Source organism: Brachyistius frenatus, unplaced genomic scaffold (genome assembly GCF_029030835.1).
Source record: "Brachyistius frenatus isolate BFR_SWC_R1_liver_20210118 unplaced genomic scaffold, ASM2903083v1 Contig_144, whole genome shotgun sequence".
NCBI classification, from domain to species: domain Eukaryota; kingdom Metazoa; phylum Chordata; class Actinopteri; family Embiotocidae; genus Brachyistius; species Brachyistius frenatus.
This window is the reverse complement of record NW_027210743.1, coordinates 564,925-590,604: the sequence shown is the minus strand read 5'-3', so window position 1 is coordinate 590,604 and position 25,680 is coordinate 564,925. Positions and strand designations below refer to the sequence as shown.

The 25,680-nt window shown below is 41.7% G+C and overlaps 3 protein-coding genes across 6 annotated transcripts in view; 2 read left to right on the top strand and 1 right to left on the bottom strand.

Moving 5' to 3' along the window:
* Window positions 1-3,965: 3,965 nt before the first annotated feature.
* Window positions 3,966-11,557, top strand: mgrn1b (mahogunin, ring finger 1b). Of its 3 annotated transcripts, XM_069715539.1 has the most exons (17): window positions 3,966-4,313; window positions 5,053-5,171; window positions 5,293-5,381; window positions 5,475-5,621; window positions 6,296-6,413; window positions 6,527-6,593; window positions 6,737-6,780; window positions 6,869-6,916; window positions 7,437-7,505; window positions 7,623-7,782; window positions 7,917-8,026; window positions 8,163-8,368; window positions 8,655-8,766; window positions 8,852-8,897; window positions 8,990-9,094; window positions 9,437-9,482; window positions 9,776-9,864. In XM_069715539.1, the coding sequence occupies exons 1-16, from the start codon at window positions 4,226-4,228 to the stop codon at window positions 9,475-9,477; spliced, it is 1,569 nt and encodes a 522-aa protein (XP_069571640.1). In that variant the 5' UTR covers window positions 3,966-4,225; the 3' UTR covers window positions 9,478-9,482; window positions 9,776-9,864. The 3 variants fall into 3 exon arrangements, with proteins under 3 accessions (XP_069571640.1, XP_069571641.1, XP_069571639.1); XM_069715538.1 differs by lacking the exon at window positions 9,437-9,482 and having other exon boundaries at window positions 3,967-4,313; window positions 9,776-11,557; XM_069715540.1 differs by lacking the exons at window positions 8,990-9,094; window positions 9,437-9,482 and having other exon boundaries at window positions 9,776-11,557.
* Window positions 11,558-14,091: 2,534 nt separating this feature from the next.
* aanat2 (arylalkylamine N-acetyltransferase 2) lies at window positions 14,092-15,725 on the top strand. The gene is made up of 3 exons (XM_069715552.1): window positions 14,092-14,257; window positions 14,524-14,678; window positions 14,812-15,725. The coding sequence occupies exons 1-3, from the start codon at window positions 14,092-14,094 to the stop codon at window positions 15,115-15,117; spliced, it is 627 nt and encodes a 208-aa protein (XP_069571653.1). The 3' UTR covers window positions 15,118-15,725.
* Window positions 15,726-15,747: 22 nt separating this feature from the next.
* The window catches only part of rhbdf1a (rhomboid 5 homolog 1a (Drosophila)), a 28,520-nt gene continuing 18,587 nt past the window's right edge, over window positions 15,748-25,680 (bottom strand). Inside the window, exons 3-19 of one of the 2 annotated variants that reach the window (XM_069715550.1) lie at window positions 25,431-25,570; window positions 24,891-24,998; window positions 22,957-23,170; window positions 22,570-22,776; window positions 22,228-22,350; window positions 21,959-22,122; window positions 21,285-21,536; window positions 21,036-21,147; window positions 20,860-20,934; window positions 20,577-20,738; window positions 20,383-20,483; window positions 20,215-20,278; window positions 19,198-19,292; window positions 19,016-19,091; window positions 18,565-18,665; window positions 16,926-17,079; window positions 15,748-16,794 (exon numbers count right to left, since the gene is read on the bottom strand). In XM_069715550.1, the coding sequence (XP_069571651.1) occupies window positions 16,375-16,794; window positions 16,926-17,079; window positions 18,565-18,665; window positions 19,016-19,091; window positions 19,198-19,292; window positions 20,215-20,278; window positions 20,383-20,483; window positions 20,577-20,738; window positions 20,860-20,934; window positions 21,036-21,147; window positions 21,285-21,536; window positions 21,959-22,122; window positions 22,228-22,350; window positions 22,570-22,776; window positions 22,957-23,170; window positions 24,891-24,998; window positions 25,431-25,570 (2,568 nt within the window). In that variant the 3' untranslated portion in view covers window positions 15,748-16,374. The remainder of the gene's footprint in view (window positions 16,795-16,925; window positions 17,080-18,564; window positions 18,666-19,015; window positions 19,092-19,197; window positions 19,293-20,214; window positions 20,279-20,382; window positions 20,484-20,576; window positions 20,739-20,859; window positions 20,935-21,035; window positions 21,148-21,284; window positions 21,537-21,958; window positions 22,123-22,227; window positions 22,351-22,569; window positions 22,777-22,956; window positions 23,171-24,890; window positions 24,999-25,430; window positions 25,571-25,680) is intronic. The other variant, XM_069715551.1, reaches the window with a different exon arrangement.

Below are 25,680 nucleotides of genomic sequence, written 5' to 3'. Positions count from 1 at the left end.
TAGGATCAAAGGTCAATGTTATTAAAACATCGAACAGAGGAAACATCAGACAAATCTAAATGTCGATTCATAAGTGCACAAATTAAAGATTTCTGACAATCTAATAATTCTCAAGATCAACACTTCTTTCAATTAAAAAAAAAAAAAAAGAGGAACAGTGTTTTACTTTGCTGTTATTTGTGGCTGGAAATCTGAACTTCAAACAAATAAACAAGCGAAACACCTCGGCCACAACAAAGTAGTTCTCATAAATAACCAAACATTTTTTTAAAAGTTTGCCTCCTAAAATTTACTGCCAACAGCTTCCCCCCAGCGAACCAACTCGTTGTTGTTGTCCCCCCCACCCCCACTCCCAATCCTGTTTGCAGATAATCTGCTCAAAGCGACTCGCACAACTAACCACGAATACCTCGATTACGCAAAGAAGACGAGCCTCCATGATGTTTACATCCACTACGAGCGTTTCAGCTGGTTATTAACTGACGCGGTGCCGATAACGGTGCTCGGGCTGGCTAACCGTCAGCTGGCCCCGCATTGTTTTTGTTTTTTCTTTCGGAGAGACGACGAGCAAAGCGTAGTAGTGTTTTGTTTCGGTAAACGTGAACAACAACGACGTGTTTGTTCAGCTGGAAAAAAAAAAAAAAAAGCGCACGGAAAGCATCTTTGCTTCGGGGGCTAGCAGCCGTTAGCTCGCCCGCGCTAAGCGTCGCCATTCTTCACACAAGAAAGACAACTCGACTCGAGAAGCTCGGGCCGCCGGGGAAACCGACCGAGAGGAAACGTCGAGAAGATCGGAGGGAATATTTTTTTTTTTTTTTTGCATCGTGTTTGATGGTAAATGTTTACCTGGCTGTTGGGCGACAGCAGCCCGCGGTGTGACTGAAGTTGTTTTGACGTTAGCAGCTCCGGTCCCTCCTGAGAACGAGTCGACATCCGCTGACACGGATTTACACCTGACGTCATTCATCTTTTATTATTATTATTTATTTATTTATTTATTTTAGATTGATCAAAAAGCTGACAAATATACATCCCCTCGTTAAGAAAGACAATACTGAACATACGTAACTCTAAAAGTTAAGGGCCGTAAGACTTTAAAAATGTTAAATTCATACATCACTTTATTCCACGTTGTTTTCATCTAAATTGCATTAAAACATAATATATTGGAAAGTAAATAAGTATAAAATAACAGAATTTAAAATAAAAAGCTTTTCTTTCTTCTTTTTTTTAAATATGAAAGCATTTCCCGGTAGCTTTGGTGTGCCCTGCAGGGATATATTTCCCTAGGATCGTAAAGGCATGACCCGCCCTACTCTGCTTCTAATTGGCTGAGATGTCACATAGGTTAGGTTAGGTTAGGTTAGGTTAGGTTAGGTTAGGTTAGGTAGTTACTTTATTAATCCCCGAGGGGAAATGTTTTCACTACAGAAGCAATAAGATAATAATAGAACAATAGAAAAGCAGTAAAATAGCAGTAAAAATATACAATATAAATATAAAATGCACAGTATATATCTATATATATTATATACAAACAACCAAGAAACACAGACAACAGTGTTATTGTTGTGTGATGTATTTTGCCAGAGGTGAGTTATTGTACAGTCTTATTGCGGTCGGCAGGAATGATCTCCTGTATCTGTCCTTGTGACAGCGGAGCTAGAGGAATCTTTTGGAGAAAGTGCTCCGCTGTCCCTGCAGCAGGTGGTGAAGAGGGTGGTCAGGATTATCCAATATGGATAATAGTTTCCTCAGCGTCCTCCTCTCCACCACCTTTTCCAGACTATCCAGATTGTAGCCGATGATGGAGCCGGCCTTCTTAACCAGTTTATTTAAGTCTGTTGGTGTCTCCGGCTCCAACGCTGCTCCCCCAGCAGACCACAGCGAAGTACAATGCACTGGCCACAACAGACTGGTAGAACATCTCCAACATCTCGCTGCACACATTGAAGGATCGAAGTTTCCTCAAGAAAAAGAGTCGACTCATCCCCTTCTTGTAGACAGCGTTGATGTTGGTCTTCCAGTTCAGTCTGTTGTCGATGGAGACACCCAGGTACTTGTACTCCTCCACCATGTCCACCTCCTCTCCCAGAACTCTCAGCGGTTGTGGAGCCCTCGCCTTCCTCCTGAAGTCGACCACCATGTCTCTGGTCTTGGCCATGTTCAGGAGCAGGTGATTTCTTCCCGCCCACTCCACAAAGTCCTCCACTACTGCCCTGTACTCGTCCTCCCGTCCGTCCCTTATACACCCTACCACTGCAGAGTCATCAGAGAACTTAACTCGAACCAATCATCATTCCTCATACCGAAACATAACCAAGTCAATCAACGAGTACTAGCCAATCAGAGTGCGGGACTGCCTTGCCATCCTAGAAAAACAATTTGCATAAATAAAACAACTCAACTACATCAGTTATTGTAATTTCTGATATTGCTATTATACCTTACATCAGTACCCCGAACTCTGTAATTGCTTTTGTTATTATTATGACTTCATTATCATCAATAATATTTCAATATTAATTCTGCATGTTACTCATTGTAGAGGAATAGAAAAGCCAGGATTGTAATGATTAATAATTTTTTGGTACGTTACAAGACGTTTTGCGATGTGGAGATATTTCTACCCCTCACCAGAAGATTCTAGGTGGAGCCGTGGATGTAGAAGGCTATTTAAAATCACTAGTGTTTGTTCCCATTTAGGGGTCATAATGAGAAATTGTAATATTAAATTAGTTAAAGTGGCATTCATGCATACATAAAACAATGCTAACGAACACAACATTTTTTGGGGAATTAAAGTCAACATGAAAAAAATCATGCATCTTTCGGCCAAAAAAAAAAAAAAAACTTAAAACTAAAGTATGTCGTCTAAAATATGAAGAGAAAGTCATACCATAGAAAGAAAAAGTCATACTGCAGTATGACGTTAAGGATGACATACTATGGCATGACTTTTTCTTCATATTTTATACGACATACTAATGTCTTAAGTTTTTTTTTTTTTTTAAATTCACAAAAAAAAGATGATACTATATTATGACTTTTTATATAAAGTATAAATATATTTATACGACAATTATTGCATGTGGTTTTACCCCCCTTGGAGCATTATTGGACGGCCTTTCCTATCCGAGCCCTGGGGCCGGGACAGGGGCATGCTGATGCTGGGCGCTGCAAATTTGGGAGTTAGGTATTTGGAAGGAGCAGTAGTTGGTGGATGAGTGGTGGCTGAAGGTTGGCTTTGGGGATCTATTCAGGATTTTGTTTTATTCATGTTCAAATGACGGACAAAACACTTTTTGACAAAAAAAATTAAAAAATGCGCCTTTAAATTCTTTGATATTTCTCAGGGTCATAGTCGAGATTCTCCTCAACGCCACCTATTCAGGAGTTTTGTTTTATTCATGTTCAAATGATGGACAAAACATTTTTTGACAACAAATAATTTGCCTTTAAATTCCTATCCACTATAGTATCTCATCCAAAACATGAGGGGGAGGGAAGTCATACTATAGCATTTTGTCCAAAATAAGAACAAAAAAGTGACATTATAGCATGTCGTCCAACATATGACAAAAAGTCACACTACAGTATTGTGTCCAAATTATGGAGAAAAAAAAAAGTCACACCATAGCATGTCGTCCAAAATACAAAAAAAAGTTATACTATTGCATCTCGTCTGAAATATGAAAAAAAAAAGTCACAATAGCATGTCGTTCAAAATACATTAAAAAAAAAAAAAAAAGGCTTGTTGTCCAAAATATCTAAACAAAGTCATAGGCTACATTATCAGTTTCGATTTTTCTCTGTTAATGTTTTTTTTTTTTTTTTTTTTTTAATTGTTAGAGGAGATGACCTGCCTCACCTTAGCCCCGTGTTTATTCTCCGGGCGGTCCCTTTACACAAAGCGAACGCCCTGAAAGTCTGGACTCGCTCGGAGACAGCCAATCAGGTGGCGCCCCTTCTACGTTAGCACAGCTCGGGCAAAACAACAGCTCGCCTCTGTCCCGTTTCCTGCTTCGTTCGCAGCGCAGCCGCCGTCAAACCGAGCGTTTCAAAAATGTCACATTAACCAAAGCTTCTTTTGTTTTAATCCGTGGTTGGTGTTATATTTGTTTCGGGTTTAGTTTGGGCTTGAAGGCGGTGCCGATAAGGAGCTGCTGACGAGCCGTCAGCTGGTAGCTAAGTGGAGCTAACGTCGGCGATCCAGCAGAGAAAGATGGGGTCCATCCTGAGCCGCAGAATCGCTGGTGTGGAGGACATCGATATCCAGGCCAACTCGGCCTATCGATTTCCCCCGAAATCTGGTAAGCGATCGGCAGTGTCACCCGACTGAAATCCGATTCCTGGTAAACACGACGCCGAGCACTCCCCAGCTTGTTGTTGTTGGTGGTGGTGGTGGTGGTGGGGGGGGATCAGTGTATTTTCCTGTTATGCACACAACAATTGAGTACGATCGTATATAAAAGTCCATTGTTTTCTACCAAAAGGTCACATGTCACTCGGAAAATCTTGTTATATTTACAGCAGCGGTGACCCTGCTCCTGCCGAGGATTGTCATATTAAAGCAAGATGTCATATTTTTGGAGTTATTAAGTCAACATGCTTTGTCATGCATGTCAACAAAAGATGATCAGCCTTCACAACAAAGCACCTTTTAAAGCACATTATTCGGTGCCGAGTGCTGTTTTAAAAGGTCTTTGGCAGACTGTAAGTGCGTTGTTGTTGTTTTTTTTATAACCCTTGTACTGTGTTATTAAAATATTTTCAGACAGTAAAGCCACAGTCTGGAGATAGGTTTGTCAATTATCCAGTGACTTTATTAAACATTAACTTTTTCCTCAGCTAAATTATAGAGCTACAAGACATTTTAAGAAAAAAAAAGCTGAGAAAAGGATCTGAAACTATACTATGGGAGTTTATAACAAGTTTTGTTGAGGCTGCTGTACTGACTGCGTTATTAAACCACCTCATTCTGCTGAAGTATCACTGTGCCATACTGCAGGCAGTGTTTTCAGTCCTCACCTTATTTTCATTTATCTTCAGGGAATTATTTTGCGAGCCACTTCTTCATGGGCGGAGAGAAATTTGACACACCGCATCCCGAGGGATACCTTTTCGGGGAAAACATGGACCTGAATTTTCTTGGAAATAGGCCAGTGCAGGTGGGAGCGGATTTTTTTTTTTTTTAACCCAGAATTCAGCACTGTATATTTTCTACAGCTTTAAAGCTACTATAATGGGAATAATCAAATATCATCATTCACTTTGCTCTTACTTCACCAGTTTCCGTATGTGACCCCTGCACCGCACGAACCTGTGAAAACCCTGAGGAGTCTGGTGAACATCAGAAAGGACTCTCTGCGTCTGGTCAGGTAAACACCATTTCAAAATTCAAATCACAGTAAAAGTACAAACCAGTTATGTCATCGTGTCGACATAAATCACGCCAACACTCTTGATTTCAGGTATAAAGATGACTCCGACACACCGGTGGAGGAAGGTGGAAAGCCAAAGGTTCAGTACGGTGTGGAGTTCACCTTCGATGCTGATGCTCGAGTGGCCATCACCCTCTACTGCCAGGCATTTGAGGAGTTCTCCAATGGGATGGCTGTGTAAGAACATGATCTCATAAATTCTCTTTTTTATTGGACTGAGTCTGAGGAAGCTTTATCAGAATATGATCTGGGCTTTTATTCTTTAAATTGAAATGACATATCCTGTCTGAATTAAACAAACAAATCTCTGAGATGATCAGTTGTTCCATCTTTTGTTTTCTGGCACAGCTCCTTTATTTTATCGTGAACCATTGTGCCAACGACATTTAAACTCTGTTTTATGGGTGGTGAGATTCAAGCCTTAGAGCACAAAGTCTAGAATAGATTCGAACGGGTCCTTAGCAACCACCAGTCACCATGGATACTGCAGATAAGACTTAAACGAAGATGAAAGCAATAGTCTGTGCTGAAGTTACCGTCTTATAATGAGATGAGACATTTTTACAGAATGAAAAAGATCACCTATTACTGCTGTTGTGTACTGTGTTTTTCAGTTGTCTTTATTTTCATTCTTTTTAGAGACACTCATGAATTTATTGATTAATTAATTGTGACAGCTGCCGTTAGGCTTTCCTAATAAACTTTTTGCTGTTTGCCGTGTCATTAAAAGAAGATGTGCTCGAATAATAGTTGAGCTCAGCTTCCCTTTGTTGTCTTTAACTTTACACAATGTTTTTTTTACTCCTGCACTGGAATGATCGGCTCGTGTCCCGCTAACTTGCTCTATGTAGGTACAGCCCAAAGGATCCATCATTGGTCTCTGAAACTGTGCATTACAAGCGTGGGGTGAGCCAACAGTTCTCCATGCCATCTTTCAAAATAGATTTCAGCGAGTGGAAAGAGGAAGATGTGAGTATCTGCAGCAATGTGGGGATTTTTGTTACTGCATCAAAAAAAAAAAAAAAACATCAGTGCATCAACAATTAAATAAATAAATATATGTATTTTTTTTCCCTTCCAAGCTAAACTTTGACCTCGACCGAGGAGTGTTTCCCATGGTGATCCAAGCTGTGGTGGATGAAGGGGACGGTAGGTCACCACATACCACGATATGTCTTCCCTATTCAGATTGTTAACAGTGACGATGTTAGCAGTTGAAATGTGGGCTTGAATACACAAGGTTCAAATTTGTAGTAACTTTAATAAGGTGTTTGTCTTGTTTTTTTTTGTAGATTGCCTAGGACATGCTCATGTGCTTTTGGCAGCCTTTGAAAGAGTATGGAAACATTAACGTAAAACTAAATGATTGTAATCTGTATAAAACAAGTTTTTATGAGCTAAAACATGTTTCTTTCCATCTCCAGCACGTTGATGGAAGTTTCTCCGTCAAACCCCTGAAGCAGAAGCAAATTGTAAGTTTTTCAATGTTCTTATTTTGACTTTGACATTTTGTATTATTTACCACGTTAATGATGTTAGAAGTGTAATGTATTTTATCACATCCAGTGAGTCCACGTGCTATATGCATGTTGTGCAGGGCAGTTGAATGGTATGAGTTAAAGGCAGAGCATCAGTGAGGTCCTGCTGCGCTGTTAGAGTCTTTTCAAAAAGATCACTCAGCAGTATCCAGCTCAAATATGTTTAGTATCCCAGCTGCATTCTGTTTTGAGCTCCAGACTGCAAGTTGTACACGACTAAAAATAAATGCAGAGTGGGAGTCTGGAAATACAGCTGATCTCTAAAGTAGACTTGAATGTAAACTGATGTTACAGAGAGCTTAAAATAGTTTCACAAAACTCTTTAATTTTGGTTTTTTTTTTAGTCTGAAACTGTAGCACCACTGCTCTCAAAAGAATACACAAAACAAGCTCCTTGACTGTACGTGTTTTTCTAAAACATGAATGACACATTTCTGTTTCTGCATATTTTCAGGTGGACCGTGTGAGCTACCTCTTACAGGAGATCTATGGAATTGAGAACAAAAACAACCAAGAAACAAAGGTTACAGTGGAAATATGAACTCAAACATGAATCATGATGCTGTGAAAGGTCAGCCATTTTTCATCTGTCTGACTTTGTTTTGTTCATTTTTTTTTTCATCTTTTTTTTTTTTTCTAGCCATCCGATGACGAGAACAGTGACAACAGCAACGAGTGTGTTGTGTGTTTGTCTGACCTGCGAGACACACTCATCCTGCCCTGCAGACATCTGTGTCTCTGCAACTCCTGTGCAGACACTCTGCGTTACCAGGCCAACAACTGTCCGATTTGCCGGCTGCGTAAGAAGCGTTCCATTAGTTGAATTATGTCGTGGTCTTTAAGCAGGTTTAATGATGCTGCTTAAAGAGTGGGTACAGTCAAAACATAGTGAGTCCTTAATGTGTGTAATTTAACCTGGGTTTCCTCTCACCAGCCTTCAGAGCCTTGCTGCAGATCAGAGCGGTGAGGAAGAAGCCTGGAGCTCTTTCTCCCGTGTCCTTCAGTCCTGTCCTCGCTCAGACCATGGACCACGATGAGCACTCTGTAAGTTTCAAGCGCACCTTGTATAATCAATTCAAATCAGCTGAACATCTCAGATTTGCACTAAAGGAGTTGCATAAAAAAAAGTTAGACAAAGGTCTGCAATAAAGACATTGTCACTGTTTATGATTGTTTGCAGAGCACAGACTCTGTTCCTCCAGGCTTTGAGCCCATCTCGCTGTTGGAGGCTCTGAACGGACTGCGGTCAGTGTCCCCTGCCATCCCGTCCGCCCCCCTCTACGATGAGATCAACTTCTCGGGAGGTGACAACAGACAGCTGAGCTCTCCGGAGCATTTAAGTGATGGAGGTCTGCAGAAAGGCAAAGTCAGCAAGTCGCCTGACAGGTACTCTCCCAACTTTTTTTTTTTTTTTATATACACGCAAATATAAAAACATTACTACTGGTAATCAGGTCAGGACAGGAAATTGGACAGCATGTCATGTGTAACATTCATCTCGGACTTCAGTTTTAATGGGCTGGGTCAATAATCCACTTTAAACTTGTCTGAAGGCTACAATATAGTTTGTTTTTAAAAGTAGTGGCATAATTAGTGTAAAATTCTGTCCATGATTACTTGAATTACTTGTTCTGCTTGCATTTATACATTTTTGTGCTTGTCCCTCCTCCAGCACCCTTCGATCTCCATCCTCTCCCATCCAGGAGGAGGATGAAGAGAAGCTCTCCGAGATGTCAGACGCGCAGCCACACACACATCTGTCCTGCAGCCCCGCCCCCACAGACGTAAGCTGCCGCTTCCCTAGCTGACATTTAAACTCATGACTCTCCTGCAGACAAAAAAAAACGTTTACCTCTTTTGTTCCTCCAGGCCACAGCAGCCGAGGACGTGGCAGAGTCCCTGTCCCCAGACGACGGTGAGTTTTCTCTCTTTGGCACTCGGTGAGCAAACAGTCCAGCGTGCGTTTGAGTGACGCTCTTGATGACATTGCTGTCTCGGGTCATGCAGAGGACAGGATGCATTCTGGAGGAGACATCCTGCAAGACTGCAGCAGTGAACACAGCAGCTTGACCAAAACGGAGAGCGACCCGCCGGGTGACCTGTCTCTGCCGGGTGAGAAAGCCTGTCAGGAGCAAAGAACATATATCATCATCTGAAATCTCTTCTACACGGGACGGGAATGAATATTGTTTACGTGTATATTCTGATGACAGCTGCGAGAAAATCAGTTGACAAATTGACAGCGTTGTCTGCCTCTTGGTTACTTTTGACTCTCTACTTGATGTTAAATCTTTTGTTCTGGCACTCCAGCCCAGTTTGTTCCTCTTTAACCTCAGACTTTAAAGCTGTGATTGCCTGTGCTTTGCATCTAACCTGTGTGCTCCTGTGTGTTTCCTAACACTCCTCTTCTATTCCCTGCCGACCTGTCTCTTCGCATCGCGTCACTTCGGGCAGCTCTAGGTCTTGATTCCTGCTCTATTGGTATGGAGGAATAACTGTGGTATGTAGGCTTTCCTGTCTGCTCTGCTTTCTCTATGTGTGAGCTTCACTGCTCTCAAAGAATCTTGATTCTCAATGAATACATTCAGACTATCGCAGCTAGGAAAAAAAAGAAAAGAAAAAAAGAAAAGATCCAGTAGGTATCCAGGAGTGAAACTTGTTGTGATAAACATGTTTTAAATACCCGTGAGGCCAAACTGAACCAAGAATGAACCGTTTCTTCTCTCACTGAAAGTCTTGACAGGAAACTTCCCTTTGAGTCATGTTGCTTACCTGCTGATTCTTCCTCTCCAGGGTCTTCAGAGTCGACAGAAAGCCTGAAAAGTCAGAGCACAAACTGCTCCAGCCAGCCTCTCCTGTCTCCCACGAGCAGCCTTCATATGGAAGATGAACACCTCAACCCCTGACTCTGATCCAGCTTTTTTTTCCCCTCCTGTCTTTGCTTCACAATTCTTCTCACGCCCCCAGCCTCAGTCTCCTGCTCGTGTGATCAGAGCCAACAGACGGCCCTGGAAGGAAGGACGAGGGAGGACTCTGTTTATTCCATCAGCGACGTTACAAAAGAAAATTTGACTGTTTTTGGTACCTTACTCTGTGATTGATGTATGAAAAAAAAAAAATGAAAAAAAAAAAAAAAGAGATCGCTTCCCCAGCTTTAAAAAGATTTCATTAACTCTCACATGGTGTTCAGTTGTGTCTTGGCCAGAGTTGTGGTAATTGTAATGTGGAGTCCAGAGATATTTCACTACCTGTCATGGTGGTGCTTTGAAGCACACTTACTTTAAATTAACACTGTTTCTTGACACTAAATTCAGAGGAATTTATACATTCAGTTTGTCTTTAGATATTGTATTCAGCAGTGATACATGCGTTAATGACTTAAGAACTTGTTTTTCCCTGTCAGGTTGGTTTATGAGCAGAAGTTTGAAAACATATTACTTATGTACGTGTCTGTCCATTTAAAGTGATTTTGCACTCCAGCAAAATCGTTTATAATCCATTCCTTATAACATACGATGAGACTTGTTGTCTTCTGTCTTAAACATCCATTTTATTCTTTTAAAATGATGTGATATATTATGTATAATAACTACTAGACTCCTGTGTAGTTACTTCCAGAACTGTACACTTATATATTATATAGAAGAAAATCATGATATCGCAGTAAACTAGATTCAGTTAACAATACTTAAGACTGATAATCAATAAGAGCTATAGATTCCTAACAGCTGAACTCAAAGATAGCTAAAAGCCCGCAACAAGCATAGACGCTCCAACTCCATGTATGCTGACGTAGTATGGCACAGTGCTTGTCGTAGATGTGGCAGATCTCTGTACAGTCTGTTTTTCGCGGCGACACCGGTGTCTGCTTCTGTGATGTAGCTGCAGAAAAACAAAAACGGAGAGGTCATGTGTTTGTGTGGCTGCGACGCCTTTACTGACCTCAGTCCGGTAAGTGTAGCACCATGCATATAGATCTATGTGCCTTGAATTATTATGGCTGCCTGCTTGTTGCAATGGACGTTAGTGTTCTTACAGATGCTACAGTAGACCACATTCTCAGCCCGCAGACAGGATTTTTGATGCTGATGTACAGAGCCTTTTTTCTATCGCAAACTTCATGCTACTGGGAGAAGAAAAAAAATTATATTGTTATTGAGCAATATTTAATTGAACTGTTGATTTACTGTCATGGCCATTTTTCAATTATGCATTTATTATAAATTTTTAGGTTCAAGTGGATTCCTGTAATGTTTGCGTTATTAGAAGGAACACATCCGATGCAATAGAGGCAAACTTTGCATTTTTAATAATTGGGCTGGCATTTGCATGTGATTTTGTTGAGTCTTGAACGCCTCGCAGCTTTTTAGTAACGTGGTTCTTTTTGTCTCTATCCCCTCCTCTTCTGTGCCATTTCAACTTGACACTGTGCCTTCCTGTTCTGACCACTATTGACCTGGTATCCAGGATAACTCCGCAGTAGGTGGTTTGTGGCTCTCTGTAAAATCAATACCTGTCTCCTCGTGTGTATAGCAGCATGTGTATAACAATAAAGAGCAAAGATTCATGCTTCAACTGCCAGTTTTCTGATCCATCCAGGACTTTTTTGTTTTTTTGAAAACAGGACTACATAGTGGAAGAGGTGCAGCAGGTGTGACAAAATTATATCTACAGAGTCCCAAGCAGTGTAGGCCACATAAGAATGACTGAGGCTAGTTTATAAACATTTACTGAATATTTTTTCAGATATGTTCCTGCACTTGCTGTCACCACCCTCTCTTTCAGTAAATCAAATCTGTCAATCTTCAGCAGATGGTTCTTCAATTATGAAAAAATTGACAACTCAGTAAATCAATGTTCTTGTCAATATCGACTGTATGGAAAAATGTTTGCACAATCTAAAAAGGTTCTATAATAACATTGATTTTCATTTATTTTTGAAAGACATGATGCTCTGATGTGTGTGTGTGTGTGTGTGTGCGTACGTGCGTACACACACATACACATCTATGCGGCTATTTTAGTTTTAAAGACACAATCCGTGATCCAAATGTTAACCATTACCAAATTAAAGCTCAAGATTATGTCCCGCTTTCATATAACTGTAAGTCTTTAAATGCAGGGACTAATACTACTATAATTCAACTTAAATTTACTCGTTATTTACTTTTTATTTTGTTTGTTTACATCAGAAATGTTTGTAGACAAGTGTAGAAAGAGGCTATACAGTATATATATTGTGAAGCCCCTCCCATTTACTTGCACTTACTTGAACCACAGCAGGCAGAAAGGGAGAGATTGTAACAACTGGAGATTTACCTGTAATTTCCAAGGCGAAAAATGATATGCAGAGGAAGCATGCATACATGTGCACTAGCCAGCTAATGACTCGCAGATCAAGTCAGCATGAACAGGCAGCTGAGAAAAATGCCATTCTTTTGCAGTTATGATTAACTGTTGCTAAGCTGAACCAACAGGTGGAAGCCAGTGTAAAGTTTAATGAGGCTTCAGTTACACTGTAACTTTAAGCTCCCCTGTAAAAACATAATACACTGAACAAAAATTTGTGCGCACGCACACACACACACACACACACACACACACACACACACACACACACACACACACACACACACACACACACACACACACACACACACACACACACACACACAGATTAGAGGCTATGAAACTTCGAGCAATAGAGAAGGTCAGCAGGTGGCTGAGGTTAAACTGCATACACATAAAGTCAGAGTTTAAACCAAAGTCGTGTCTCCTTTTCCTGAACTGTTTTAAAATTTGTCTGAAAAACTGAAATAGGTTTTTAGGACTCTCAGAGTTCAGCCTCGTCATTGGTGCGCTATAATAGGCCGTTGTAAGAGGTCGTGAGGGAAGGACTGCCCCGCATCTCTCAGGCCACAATACCAGGGCAGAAAAGGTAATTTCCTCTCTGGACAGCCGTGTTCGTCCTTCACATCTGACGATATCAGCAAAGATGATCTCGTATCTGTGATTGGCCAGCTGTCTAGCTGACATGGCTGAAGGCTTGAAATAAAGGAGATTTTATTTTTTTTATTCATCACTGCAGTCTGAGGCCAAAACAAAGCAGTGGGGTGAAAAAAATATAATCCTTTAAACAGTAGTGTTATTTTTATTTCCTGATGCTACATTAAAAAAATATATAGGCTAAGCCTCAAGCCTTTGAAATTATACTACGTTGTATTGACACTCAAACAAGTCTGTGTAAACAGGTTTACCTCAGGCCAGTCAAAGCAAGTGCTCCCTCATTTAATTAGCCTGTGCTAAATCTCTGTAAGGCATGAAATCTTCCAATTGCAATCCACATAAATCTCCCTCCCCTCTTGGTTCAGTTAAATTAGTCCACATGCCCTTGATCTCTGAAAACATGCGGATTGTCACATTCAGTCACACCATGTCTCGCTCATTCCCACCCTGAAAAACACACAGCCGAGTGGACGTGCATATAGCATGTAGCATGTGTCAATACACATGTGCCAAGTATAAACTAATCCTGACGTGTCATCACATCTTAACAATAGCTGTCTGAACTATTCCCATCTGTCCCAGCATTAATTCTGATTATCATAAAAAGATACTGTCAAAACGTTGTGACAGAAAATACCAAATACTATCTTAAGGTGTGGAGGATACGCATATGATTGCTGTAACTAACATAGTCTGTCTTTGATCCAAATCCAAAGTAAAAAAAAACATGTAGTACTACACCAAGAACAAAATGTCAGTGTTTGGAAATCAGGGGATTTAGAGACTTTGGAGACAAGTGCACACACAGCTATCCTATTTTGAGACAACCACTTTGCATTATGAGATCAGACAGAAAGAGGAGAGACAAGGAGAGGCACAGAGGGCAGCATCTTGTCCACTGAAGTGAGTTAGACTACAGTCAGAGCTGTGGGACGAACAGAGAACAGGGCAGGTTTGGTTAGCAGGCTGACTTCATCCTTGATGTCATCAGAGTAAATTTTAAACTGCAAAAGGCTAGAAACAAAAGAGGAACATTAAAAAAAAAAAAAAAAGAAGCTTTGTGAAATAATCAGCTCATCCGGTCCTTGCAGTTTTGCGGTATCATGACACGGCAGGTCAGCGGCTCTCCGTTCCTCAAGCCCTTCTTTCTGAAGACGCCCGTCAGAGTGATCAGCCCTCTGCAGCAGAGACGACACACACTGCCCGCCAGCGAGTTCAGGAACCTCACGCCGCAGGACGCCATCAGTGTGTTTGAGATCGAAAGAGAAGGTGAGTTTCTTTAGAATTAAACACAATAACTAAGCAGATATGTCCACACAATATGTATTATTGGGCAGTGAATTAGACTTTCCACTTGTATTTGGAAAAATAAAATATACTGTATTCTCAATTTGGTCATTGCAAAATGTGTCAAATGCTGCTTTTTGGTTTTTAACTTAGTTTGAACTTGAGAGCACACATTTCTTTCAACCTTTCATCTTCATTTCTTCCATGAAACTCACCTTCTGCCTGAAATGCTTCTTTTCACCTCCCAGCGTTTGTGTCTGTGTCTGGCGAGTGCCCACTTACCCTGGATGAAGTGCTTAACTTCCTCGGTCATTGCCCCGAGCTGTCACTGGGTTGGTTTGAAGAGGGGCAGCTGGTTGCTTTCATCATCGGCTCTGGCTGGGACAAGGAGAGGCTTTCACAGGTATTAGAAAGAAAAAAAAAAAAAAAAAAGAGACAAACTCTGGTGTTTAAAATGCATACGAGTGAAAAAACACGATTTATGTGTCTCATAATGTTTTCATATCACTAACGGTTCTTTAATCTCTCTCCTCCAGGAGGCCATGACTCAGCATGTCCCAGACACCCGCTCTGTGCACGTCCACGTTCTGTCCGTGCACCGCCACTGTCGCCAGCAGGGCAAAGGCTCCATCCTCTTGTGGCGCTACCTGCAGTACCTGCGCTGCAGGCCGGGCCTCCGCCGAGCTCTGCTGATCTGCGAAGACTTCCTGGTGCCCTTCTACCTCAAGGCCGGCTTCAAGAAGAAAGGGCTATCGGCCATCTCTGTATCCAACATGCAATTCCAGGAGATGGAGTACACGCTCGGCGACCAGGCGTACGCACGGAGGAACAGTGGCTGCTAGTCCCTCAGCACCGACCCCACCCTCCCTCCACCCACTCACCTCTAACACGGGCTCGGGGCAGAGAAGATTTGCAAAACACAGCAGACAGATGGACAGATAAAAGGGCCAGTATGCAGCGTCGGCCTGCGTTCGGCATCCGAGTGTCAGCGTCTCCCCTGACCCACTGAACAAGGAGGGAAGTCTGTGTGAGGACAGAGTGGATTCCCTTCTTGAAGCAACAGAAATGAACCTTTTCGCAGTTAATAATGTGGCTTATCAGACATGTAATCATATTCCCTCTGTTTCCATTAGTTTATCAGCTTTGTGATCTTAATCTTTTTTTTCCATTCATTCACAATTTGTACTGAAAAGGAGGCAATTATTAGAAAATATCTCAAATCTGGAGTTGTGATGGAAAGACATTTCTATTTTTGTAAACCAGAGAAACTGAAAGGTGTGATGAATTCATTATTGTAACGGTCTGTTGTTTGAGGAGCTAGACACTGATCATTCGGCTACTAAAATTGCTTGGATTGTCAACTGAAAGTTTGTAGCAGAAATTTTGTTTTTGTTTCTATGTTGCTTAATTTCAATAAACTACAAAACGATGTTCAGCGGGACTTTTCTGGCAATTCACAGAAAGTAGAAGGCTTTTTCATTTTGTAGATTTTTACTGTTGTTTTCAGTTACATGTAAGTAGACAGGTAGCTAAAACACTACCGTGTTCAAAACAATAATTACTTCTTGAGAAGCAATAAAAACAAATGAAAGAAAACATTCGAGTGCTCAGCATAATGTAACAAAAATATGGCAGTAGTTGGTACATTTATCAACAAGGCACCAAAGGTATCAATATTCTACGTTGTCCCTGCTTCTTTATGAGGTTGCCTGATTAATAATAAAACCTATGTCTGGAGTGTGACTGTAAAAAAAACGAGTCCGTCTCTCTGTACCAGCGGTTGGCTTCTGTAATTCCTGCCTCGCATGTAAAGGGAAGCTGGGTGCTGTGTTGAGGTTCAGAAGTGCCACAGCTTTGTTTCACTGGACAGTGAAGGACTGACGATGACGACCGGTGAAAAGGGAGGCAGTTAAAGGAAGTCCTTATGGTGAGTGGTATAGGTATTCATATTAAGTAAAAGAACACAAGCATATTGTCATAGTTCACAGGGAGGGAAGGGGGAGTGAGGGGGGGGGGCGGTCCATCATCCAGTCCACGTGTTTTGACCTGATGCCTTTCTGTTGCGCTCACAATTTTTTTTTTTTTTTTTTTTTTTTTGTTTAATGGAGGTGAGCGTTGAGGTCATACTTCTCGCAGAATTTGTCTGTGAAGGGGATGCAGGTGAGCAACTCGCACCATTCGCACTTGATTGGGTAGACGTAGAAGAGCACCACGAGGCCCGAAAAGAGCCCGACAAACACCAGCAGGAAGACGATAATCTGACAGCGTTTGCGATACAGGTCCATGCGGCCAAAACTGATGTAGGGCAGGAAGGCGAAGGACAGGAAGAAGCCGGAGATGAAGCCACAGATGTGGGCAAAATTGTCGATCCACGGCAACAGCCCAAAGGCAAAGAGGAAGAGCACCACACACAGCAGCTTGGTGAAGGCCCTCCAGGGCTGTGCCAGGATCTGCCAGCTCTGAAACAACTCCACAAACAGGCAGGCCAGGATCCCAAACTGAGAGCCTGCCGGACCCACCTGAGACAAAGACAACAAGATGCTCAGAGACATTTATAACCAGATCTCCCAAAGAGAAGTCTCTGAAACTTAATGTGACTCATAAATGTGTGTCGTGTTTTGCAGCGTGTGGTTAATGAACTGCTGATCACCTCTGCTCTGTAGGGCAGGAAGATGGCTGAAGCTAAGTTGCCAGTGATGCCACTGAGGATGTAAATGATTGAGATGCGCAACCAGCCTGCCAGCTTCTCCAGGTCCCTCAGGATGGTCATCTGGAAAGCCACCGACACCAGGCAGTGAAGGATCCTGGGAGGACAGACATGGACAAAGAGTTCATGCGTGTGATGGTTGTGTGTGTGCGTGTGAAAAGCCACACGTGTGGAGGAGATTATCCCTCTGCGTAAAGGACACAAACCCCTCAACAGCCAAGCGGAAATGACTTTGCGCAGCAATAAAATCAGTCTCTATCTCACTGAAGCTTAACGAGTTTGTGTCGTGAGGGCACTTTGTTTAATTACCCAGGAGACAGGTAGCAGACATTGGGATGAAGCACTGCTTCTCTTAACTGTGAGGTCAGCTCTTCGTAGAGACTGACTGACAGGTCTAAACTGTAACACAGTGTACCTAATCAGCATGTATTTATTTGTGACATATTGAAGACAGCTGGAACAACTTAAACTACGGTGATAAGTGCACAGATGGACGGTAAGCTCATCACTTTCAAGGACATTAAAGAGCAGATATCTGTCATCAGATTATTTAACACTATTTCAACATTTTTCTACATTCACTTTGGAACCACAAACATATGTTGACCCACTATAAAGCTACTATTTGTCCCCCTTCACTGTGTTTCTTTAGCCGTGTATCTTCCTCTACTCTTATCTGTTTGTCAGATAAAAGACAAACTCAGAATACATTTTCTGAGTTTGTCTTTTATCTATCTGCGTGTTTGTTTTGCTGTGAAGTTGGTGTATACTGACATTGACAGAGTCCCATTTCCTTGTATGTGCCAAATATATTTGGCCAATAAATCTGACTCTGATTCTGATCTTTTTTTCTCCACCTCTCCACTTGATCCAAACACTGATGCCGTCTGTTCGGCTGATCCAAAGCAGACTTTCAGCTTGTTTTGACATGCTCACAGGATATGGCATTGTCTCCTAGATCATGCCTCGGGTTGGCAAAATTTGCTTTTATTTGTATTATTGGGTAGGATGTTGTTTGTGCATCTGGAGTTTTTTTTTTCTTCTTTTGACTGTATGAAGCTAGCCTGGTAATATCAGCCCCAAATTCACTGCATGAATATATGTGTCTGACCACGCTCCATTAAGAATTGTTTCCAGTTGTTGCATCATAGTGGGTGTCGTCATCAGGTTCATTTTGAAGCTAATGGAGCAGCCTTTATTCAATCTATATCGACCACCATGTAACATATGTTGAGAAAGGAGGAGAAACTCAGGCACCGACGCCATTGTTGGAACTACTTCACTTAGCCGCCCCTACTAGTTGCTGATTGGTTTTCCCTTCAGAGGGGCCCAGAAAACCTTAATGCAAACACAGTTTCCAGACTATAATTACAGCAAGGGTGGAGCTAGGCTAGTTTGAAGCTGCCAATAAAAAATAAAATAAAAACTACACAAAACAAAACCCGTCCAAAAATTCTCCAAATGCAGCTCTCAACAATAAAATCAAATACATTCACTCACATTTTTTTGTTTGATTCTTGTGCCAGGCAAATCTCCGAATAAGCAAACCTACTTTCCATAATCCTGCTGGCTATTGACTCACCCAGCATGCAGGAAAAGTGAGAGCCAGAGCCTGTAAAACTGATCTGGGATCTCAGGGTTGAGGAAAGGCAACAGTCCACAGACATCATCCATGCAGTGCACCTGAGGAAGGACAGAGAACACAGCCTATTAAGTAACATCCCTCAGTCATACTGACATTTATTTATACAACCAACCACAAACATATACAGTATAATTAAGGAAAGGGAAAAATATGACCCGTGCTTTAGTTTAATCAAAGATCTGAAATAAGACACAATTAGACACCTACACAATTCTTGCATGGAAATGTTTCATGAGCTTAATCATGTAATCTGTTTTGGTGTTCAGAAGGTAAAAAAAAATAATGCACCACATTCAAAATAAGACATAGTGTATATCCCATCACTATTGACTTTCATTACACAGCTTCTCTTGTTTTTCTTTTGTAAGTAATTAGCAGAGTTTCTTACTTGAGAGCAAAGCGTCTCCTCCTCGTGAAAGTAGCCATTCATGAAAACACAATATTCCCGGGATGTGATTTCACACCTTGAAGAAAGCAAACAGCAGTTAGTAAGTGAATAAACCGGTCACCCATTTTGTGTGTGGTTAGTCCGGTATTCATGTTTCTCATTAGTTAATCAGCTCTCCTCACCTCCCTTTGGTTCCAATGCAGCAGGGTCGGCCTGTGATGGTGCAGTCGATGTGAGGCAGGTTGGTATGGTTCCCTGTGTTGTACCTGGTACAAATCTAAACACCGGAGCAGAAGAACAACATTCACCTCTTTATGTTTATTTCAAATACTACATCTGTTGACAAGATTAGAACATCAGACACCCCAAACACATTGGTACAATTTCAAACAGCAGGACACAGTGTGGCTCTCCCAGATATACATTTTGAGTTAATCCTGATGGTTACCAGTTTTGGTGGATTTGTGTGGTCTCATAATTTAAAATAGTGTTGATTCAGGAGAGAAAACTATTTTTTCCAACTCGCGTAGTAATACAGAAGTAGCATATCACTGAAAAAGAAGGAAAGCTCTTCTTTGGTCTTAAACGACCGTATGACTGCAATAGATTAAGACAGAAGACTAAAATATGGCATTGGTAATACAACCCTGTCCCCAAAAAAGTTGGGACATGGTAAATGTTCAGACAAAGTCTTTGGAGCATCACTGAACAAAAAAATATCACTAATGCTACTAATACAATACGAGGCTGTTGAGCAGCTAAAATTCGATATCAGGCAAGAATGGGACAATATTTCACTTTCAAAACTCCAGCAACTGGTCTCGTCAGCTCCCAAACCTTTAAAGAGCGTTGTAAAAAAAAATAGGTGATGCAACACAAAGGTAAACATGCCCCTGGCCTGTCCCAACCTTTTTGAAACATGTTGCAGGCCTGAAATTCAGAATACAAGCATTTTTTTTAATTTTTTTTATAAAAAATAAAACTTCTCAGTTTCAACATTTGATATGTTGTCTTTGGTGTATTTTCAGTTTCATTTTTTGAAAAGTATTTCAAGAAATATTTTTAAAATACTGGAAAAAAAGATCAACATCAAATCATGTGATTAATATAATTTTTCAGGTAACCTGATCTCTAATTTAATTTACACCCTCCAAGTCCTCTCCATGTTTAAAGACCTCACAGGGTGTTAATGTACTCACTGGCCACTTGGTGATGTCGTCAGGCCATTCATGAGGCGACACTGAGGCAGGCTCGAGACATATCCTGTAAAGAGAGAGAGTAAAACAATACCATCACAATGTAATTTAACTGATATCAGTGAATGAATACTGTGAGCCTTAAATGGAAGAAATACTAGTGCGTCTTACCTGGGATCCTGATGGCACACTGAGCCATACTGCCTGTCTTTGCCATTTAACTGGGGAGTGCTGGAATGCTTCGGCCACTTCACCCACACAGCTAGAGTACTCTAGAGAAAAACAGAAGAGTCAGAATTGGCCACAGCTTCCCTTTTTAGCTGGATCATGAAGGTCAAAGAGCACTTTGGGTTTTTAGTACACACCGAGCATTGCTCCTCTGAGGTTTGGACACAGCCAGAGCGATCGTTCCGCACACAGCAGGCAGAGTTGCGTTCGATAGCTCTCTTTTCCCTGATAAGATCATGCACCTGCTTGTCTTGCCGCATGCATGGAGAATATTTGGCCCCCAAGTGGATCAGGGCTTCCTAAAAATAGATAGATAAAGGTGCAAAGGGAAAAATGAAAAGTCTTGCTTGCACTCGTTTTTAAAAAATCTGACACTACAAAAAATGCAAAAAAAAAAAAACCACAAGCAAAGGTGCTCACCGAACTCGGCCCGATCCAGAAGTTCTCCTGCTGTACAAACTTGACATTTTCATACACGCCTTTGTTTCTTAAAACCTAAATCAGATGACGCCGAAACCAGAGAGAGAACTGTCAATATTAAAGGAGGTGTGATGAGATGAAAATATTGTCAATGAAAATGCTGAACCAGGACTCACAGAATCAACCGTCTCATGCTGGGAGAAGCCCACCGGTGCAATGCCATAGATGCATACAGCCAAGATAGTGATGAGCAAATGGACAACGGTGATCCAGTATGTAAAAAAAGGCCTAGAAGACAAAGAGAACACCTATTTTTAGTAAAAAAAAAAAAAAAAAACAGAGCAGCCACGTCATCCAACAGTATCAGCCACTGAAGACGCAGAGAGAAAGTGCTCATGAGAGAGATACGAGGAAAAGTGCCATACCTGTGGTCATCCATGTCCTCGATCTGCCTCTTGACATAGCTGTCAATGCGCTTGCGGTAGGTGCGGTTCGTGAGCTTGCCGACCATGCCCAACCCGTAGGGCCTTTTCTCCCGAGCAAAAAGCTTCTTGACAGGTACAACGATGCGCTGACCACGCCGCTGTCCGTGAACACTCACCACCTCCTGTCGCAAGGGCACCTTTGGTGGTCCGGGCATTCCTTCTTTGGCTTTACGCCACCCTCGCTCCAGAGGTCTGGAGGAGGTAAGAGAGGAGAGGAGAGGAGAGGAAAGGAAGAGATATAAATAAATCAAGAGAAGTGTATAAGCTTGATGATGAAAAAAGAAGCACTGGGAAGAGTGACACATTTACTGAGCATCAGCTGAATATACCACCCAATCAATACTATTCATATTTGTGTCCGATCAGTTATTGATAGAAATGAGAAAATCTATTTTTTTTTGTGTTGCTCGAGTTTGTGGAGTACATCTTGTTTTTATTTACTGTATGTAAACATCGGTATTTATTTGACTCATACGGTTCGGACATTAAATGAACTTCTCGTGGGAAAACTGCTCCCCAGTAACAAGGAGGAGTGTTAATAATGAATAGTTAGTTAACAAAAATAATTTGTATCAGCGCCACCAGCGACTAACACTGTAGCCATAGTAACTCACAGCATGAGGTGACTTCTCTCCAGTTCCGTCTTATCTAGGGCGCTGCCTGTCAGTTCCGTCTCATCCTTCTTGCTGTCTTGCTCCGCCTCTTTGATGGTCGCCTCAGACGGCGACTCAAACACCTCGTCTGCGTATGTTGACAACTCCTCGTGCATCAGAATATCCTAAAGGAAAGGAAATGGTGAGGTACAACAATTTTTAAAATTAGAATTATATTCCAGCATAAATAAAAATGTTACGTAGTAACAACAGTCTCATTCCTGCCTTACTCTGGCAAAGAAGGACGTGTCCAGTTCATCAGGGAAGTCCACCAAGTCCTCCTCCATGAAGCTGGCAGGGGTGAAGCTTCGTCTGTGGGCTCGTCTTAGAGTGCTCTCCCGAAATGAGCGGCCCTGAGAAATAACCACATACAAACAAGTACATATGAATTTACAGATATGATCATTACCTAACAGAAGGGAACAAAGTAATGCAGTACTAATACAGTTTGAATAAAGAAGAAACCCTTTGGCACACTTGTTTTCCTATTCGTTTATTGCACATGAGTTTATTTTGCAGGTGGAGAACGTGGGAATTCAATATGCTCATTGGATGTTATTCTTCTCACTCACTTTGACCAGCGCTGCAGCTGCCCTGAAGCTCATCTTTGCCACGGACTCCCTCTTACGTCGGCGAGGCAGTCGGTTGAGACCTGAGCGGGAGCTGGTGAAGGAGCAAATGGAGGTGGCTCCGGGGGTGATGGGGGTCTGAGGCACGCTGTAGCCGTCCACCTCCTCAACCATGCGGAAGGCACGTCCTCGCGCCAATGGGTCCACAATCTGGGGTTCAACAGGTGTTATTAACAAAGAGCTAAAAAAAACATGAATTATGACTTATTTTACCTGAGACACACATAGCATGTCAATTAAAATAAGAAACATGTTTAATGTAACGAGAGGTTTTGGTCAAAAAATGTATGAAAAACATTAAACAGGAGCAGCGACCTATACATCCCATACCTTTTGCATGCCATGCTGTGAGGAGGGGACATAGAGAGGAGGCGGGGTCTCAGTGCTGGTTAAGGAGATGTTGTCCTGGCTGGGAAGATCCATCTCTCGGATCACCTGTGGTTTCAGCTTTCCGTAGCGCAGGCTGCAGTGGCGAAGACTTTTCCTCTGCCATTTTTGGGTGGCGTCGCCGTCCTTGCTGACCCCAAACCAGTCTGCCGTTCCCCTGACACCGCAGACACAGACCTTTCAGCTTCACCTCTCACAGAGAGATTAAACCAACGTGCCAAAGACATACAGAGCTACTCATTGATGACCGTCTTAAATGGAGGAGTGTGTCAGCAAACATGCGAGGCACTGATAAGACGAGACTTCCCTCGATATACAAAGATGCCCTAGATAATGCGAGTAATGGGAACAGTGGACAAGCCGAGGCATGTTTATGTCCAGACAAACCGGGAACGACACACACACACACTGAATATATACACATGGTGCAGTCACACACTCTCTCAAAGTCTACATGTTCAAAGAGAGAGAAAAAGAGGATTAGTGGAGTTTTGATGCCGAAAATAAAATCCAATTTACTCACATTTTCCTAATCTTAGCTGACACCAGCAGACAGCAAATCCAATTAACACAGACAATGAGGATGTTTTTTTTTAAAGTTTTATTTGTGTCCTGCTCCACTCCACAGATTGGCACATTCCTTCAAGCCTTGATGTATACGTGCAATCATGTTGTTCAAGCTGAGGCCTAATAAGTACCAGAGCAAACAATGTTACTGCCCCCTGAGGCCAGGAAGTGGAAGTGGAAACATTCTTCAAAGGAAAGCTCAGGCGAGCTGTAGCTGTTTCTTCACTAATTACCAGCTGCAGAGTAAGTCCGGTTCTATTTATCTAGCACCAGCTCCGTTCACGGCTTCTTTCACAGAATAAGTTTCAGTTTGCCTGACTCTCTGCTCTTAAAACATGTGTCTGAACAGCTGACATTTTAGCATACAACGTGCTTTCCTTTGCAGCAGCGCTCTCACTCTCCTTGGTTTCTTCGAGCATAAAACTGTCATTGCTCAGCCTTATCTAATCTGTAGTGGAATCAATTTACTTTAGATATAACACTTGTTAAAGTTTGGGGCACACCTCTAACAAAGAGGAAGAAAAGTAATACATCAGATTAAATAAAACAAATGAATCAGTCAATTATCAGAAGCTGTGACTTCTCCAGTAAATTGATCTGAATCTTCTACTTCAAAGGGATAAATAGGACAACAACTTGGTATACTTGAGAATGTATATCAACCTGTAATCTTCAAAATATGGATAAATTAGATGATTGATAATAACAGGTTTTGATTAAAATTAAGAAAATAAACAAAAAGACCTCTCAGGAATTGAGAGTTAATAAATATTCTCAATTAGACCAAGCTGTTGTGTTTACTTTGTAGAACACGGGAATCGTTTTAATTAAAAAGATATGGTGTGGGAGTCTTATATTGTGTTTTCGCTAACGAGCAACATTCAGAAACAACAACATCATTGTGTGTTCTGTTTGACAGTTGTGTCGGGATATGAGTGACCCCTTAGTCATTACTGTTAGTCTGAATTAACACGAATTTGTAACCGGAAAATGATAGTGTTTGGTTTCAGGTCCTCTTATGACTCATCTAAAAAAGAAATGTGTGGCGATGACATTTCTCACAGATGAGCAGCCAGTGATGGAAAGAGAAACAGTTCTTGGAAATCTTGGGATATGGATCTCATATGCAAATTGTTTTATTTCAGTCAGCTTGGTGAATATTAAACAAAAGCCTAAAGCTGCAATGACACTTTCAGGCAAAATGATATAATAATTAACTTGAAATGAGTCCATGCAGTCAATTTAAATAAATTAGTACACATCTGGCCTTCATCCTGACCCGAACACTGGTGAGGCACTTCCTACCATACCTGAGCAGAGTTCTGGAGAGCGAATGGTGTTTCCTGGTGCTGCGCCGAGCAGCCCGCTGCCCCTTAATGGGCACCGTGTTAATCCGCTCAAAGTGCACCCTCCTGCTGCTGTGACCAGGCAGAGCAGGGACAAGAAGGAAGGAAGAGAAAAAAGAGAAGAGACAACAACAGGCGGTGAAAAGGAAAAGTGCAGCTGGACAGTGCTGAAGCCGTCATGCACAGAGCAAAGCAGACTGTTAGGAAAAGGTTTACATTTAGATTTACAAAATTTGGAAAGTTTTTACCAGGCAGATGACATCAAGATGTTAATCAGGTCTTGAAATTTGGAAAAAGTTAAGGAAAGACAAACACTCTAATTATCAGGGAAAGTTTTTTTACATGCTTTGGGACAAGAGGTGCCAGGAGCACTTCATTTAACGATATTAAGTTGCTCATATTATAATCTTAACGCTTGATGTTGCGATAGGAATTAATCTACATATATATATACACACATATGATGTCAGTATATAAATCTGGTGTGTTGCTTGCTGCCTTTACCTCTTAATGGTCTGAGTGATGGATGACTGACGCTGTAAAACAGGCCGCCGGGTGTCGAAGAGGTCACGGGGTGGGGACTGGAGGTGAGAGGTCTCTACTGGCATGCTGATACTGCGCAGGAACCCCTGCCTCTTCACCGGCTGCACAGGAAATCGACACGTCAGAAAAGTGTAAAACACAAGTCACAACATAAATGACACAAGGTCACAAACAATGATTGGAGTGGGCAATCAGTGGGGAAAAAAAAAAA

Coding starts and splice junctions, on each gene's coding strand:
- mgrn1b (XM_069715538.1), top strand. CDS start 4,226: ATGGGGTCCATCCTGAGCCGCAGAATCGCTGGTGTGGAGGACATCGAT. Junction 5,382..5,474: donor GACTCTCTGCGTCTGGTCAG/GTAAACACCATT, acceptor TCTTGATTTCAG/GTATAAAGATGACTCCGACA. Junction 8,898..8,989: donor GTCCCTGTCCCCAGACGACG/GTGAGTTTTCTC, acceptor CGGGTCATGCAG/AGGACAGGATGCATTCTGGA.
- aanat2 (XM_069715552.1), top strand. CDS start 14,092: ATGACACGGCAGGTCAGCGGCTCTCCGTTCCTCAAGCCCTTCTTTCTG. Junction 14,258..14,523: donor GTTTGAGATCGAAAGAGAAG/GTGAGTTTCTTT, acceptor TTCACCTCCCAG/CGTTTGTGTCTGTGTCTGGC. Junction 14,679..14,811: donor ACAAGGAGAGGCTTTCACAG/GTATTAGAAAGA, acceptor TCTCTCCTCCAG/GAGGCCATGACTCAGCATGT.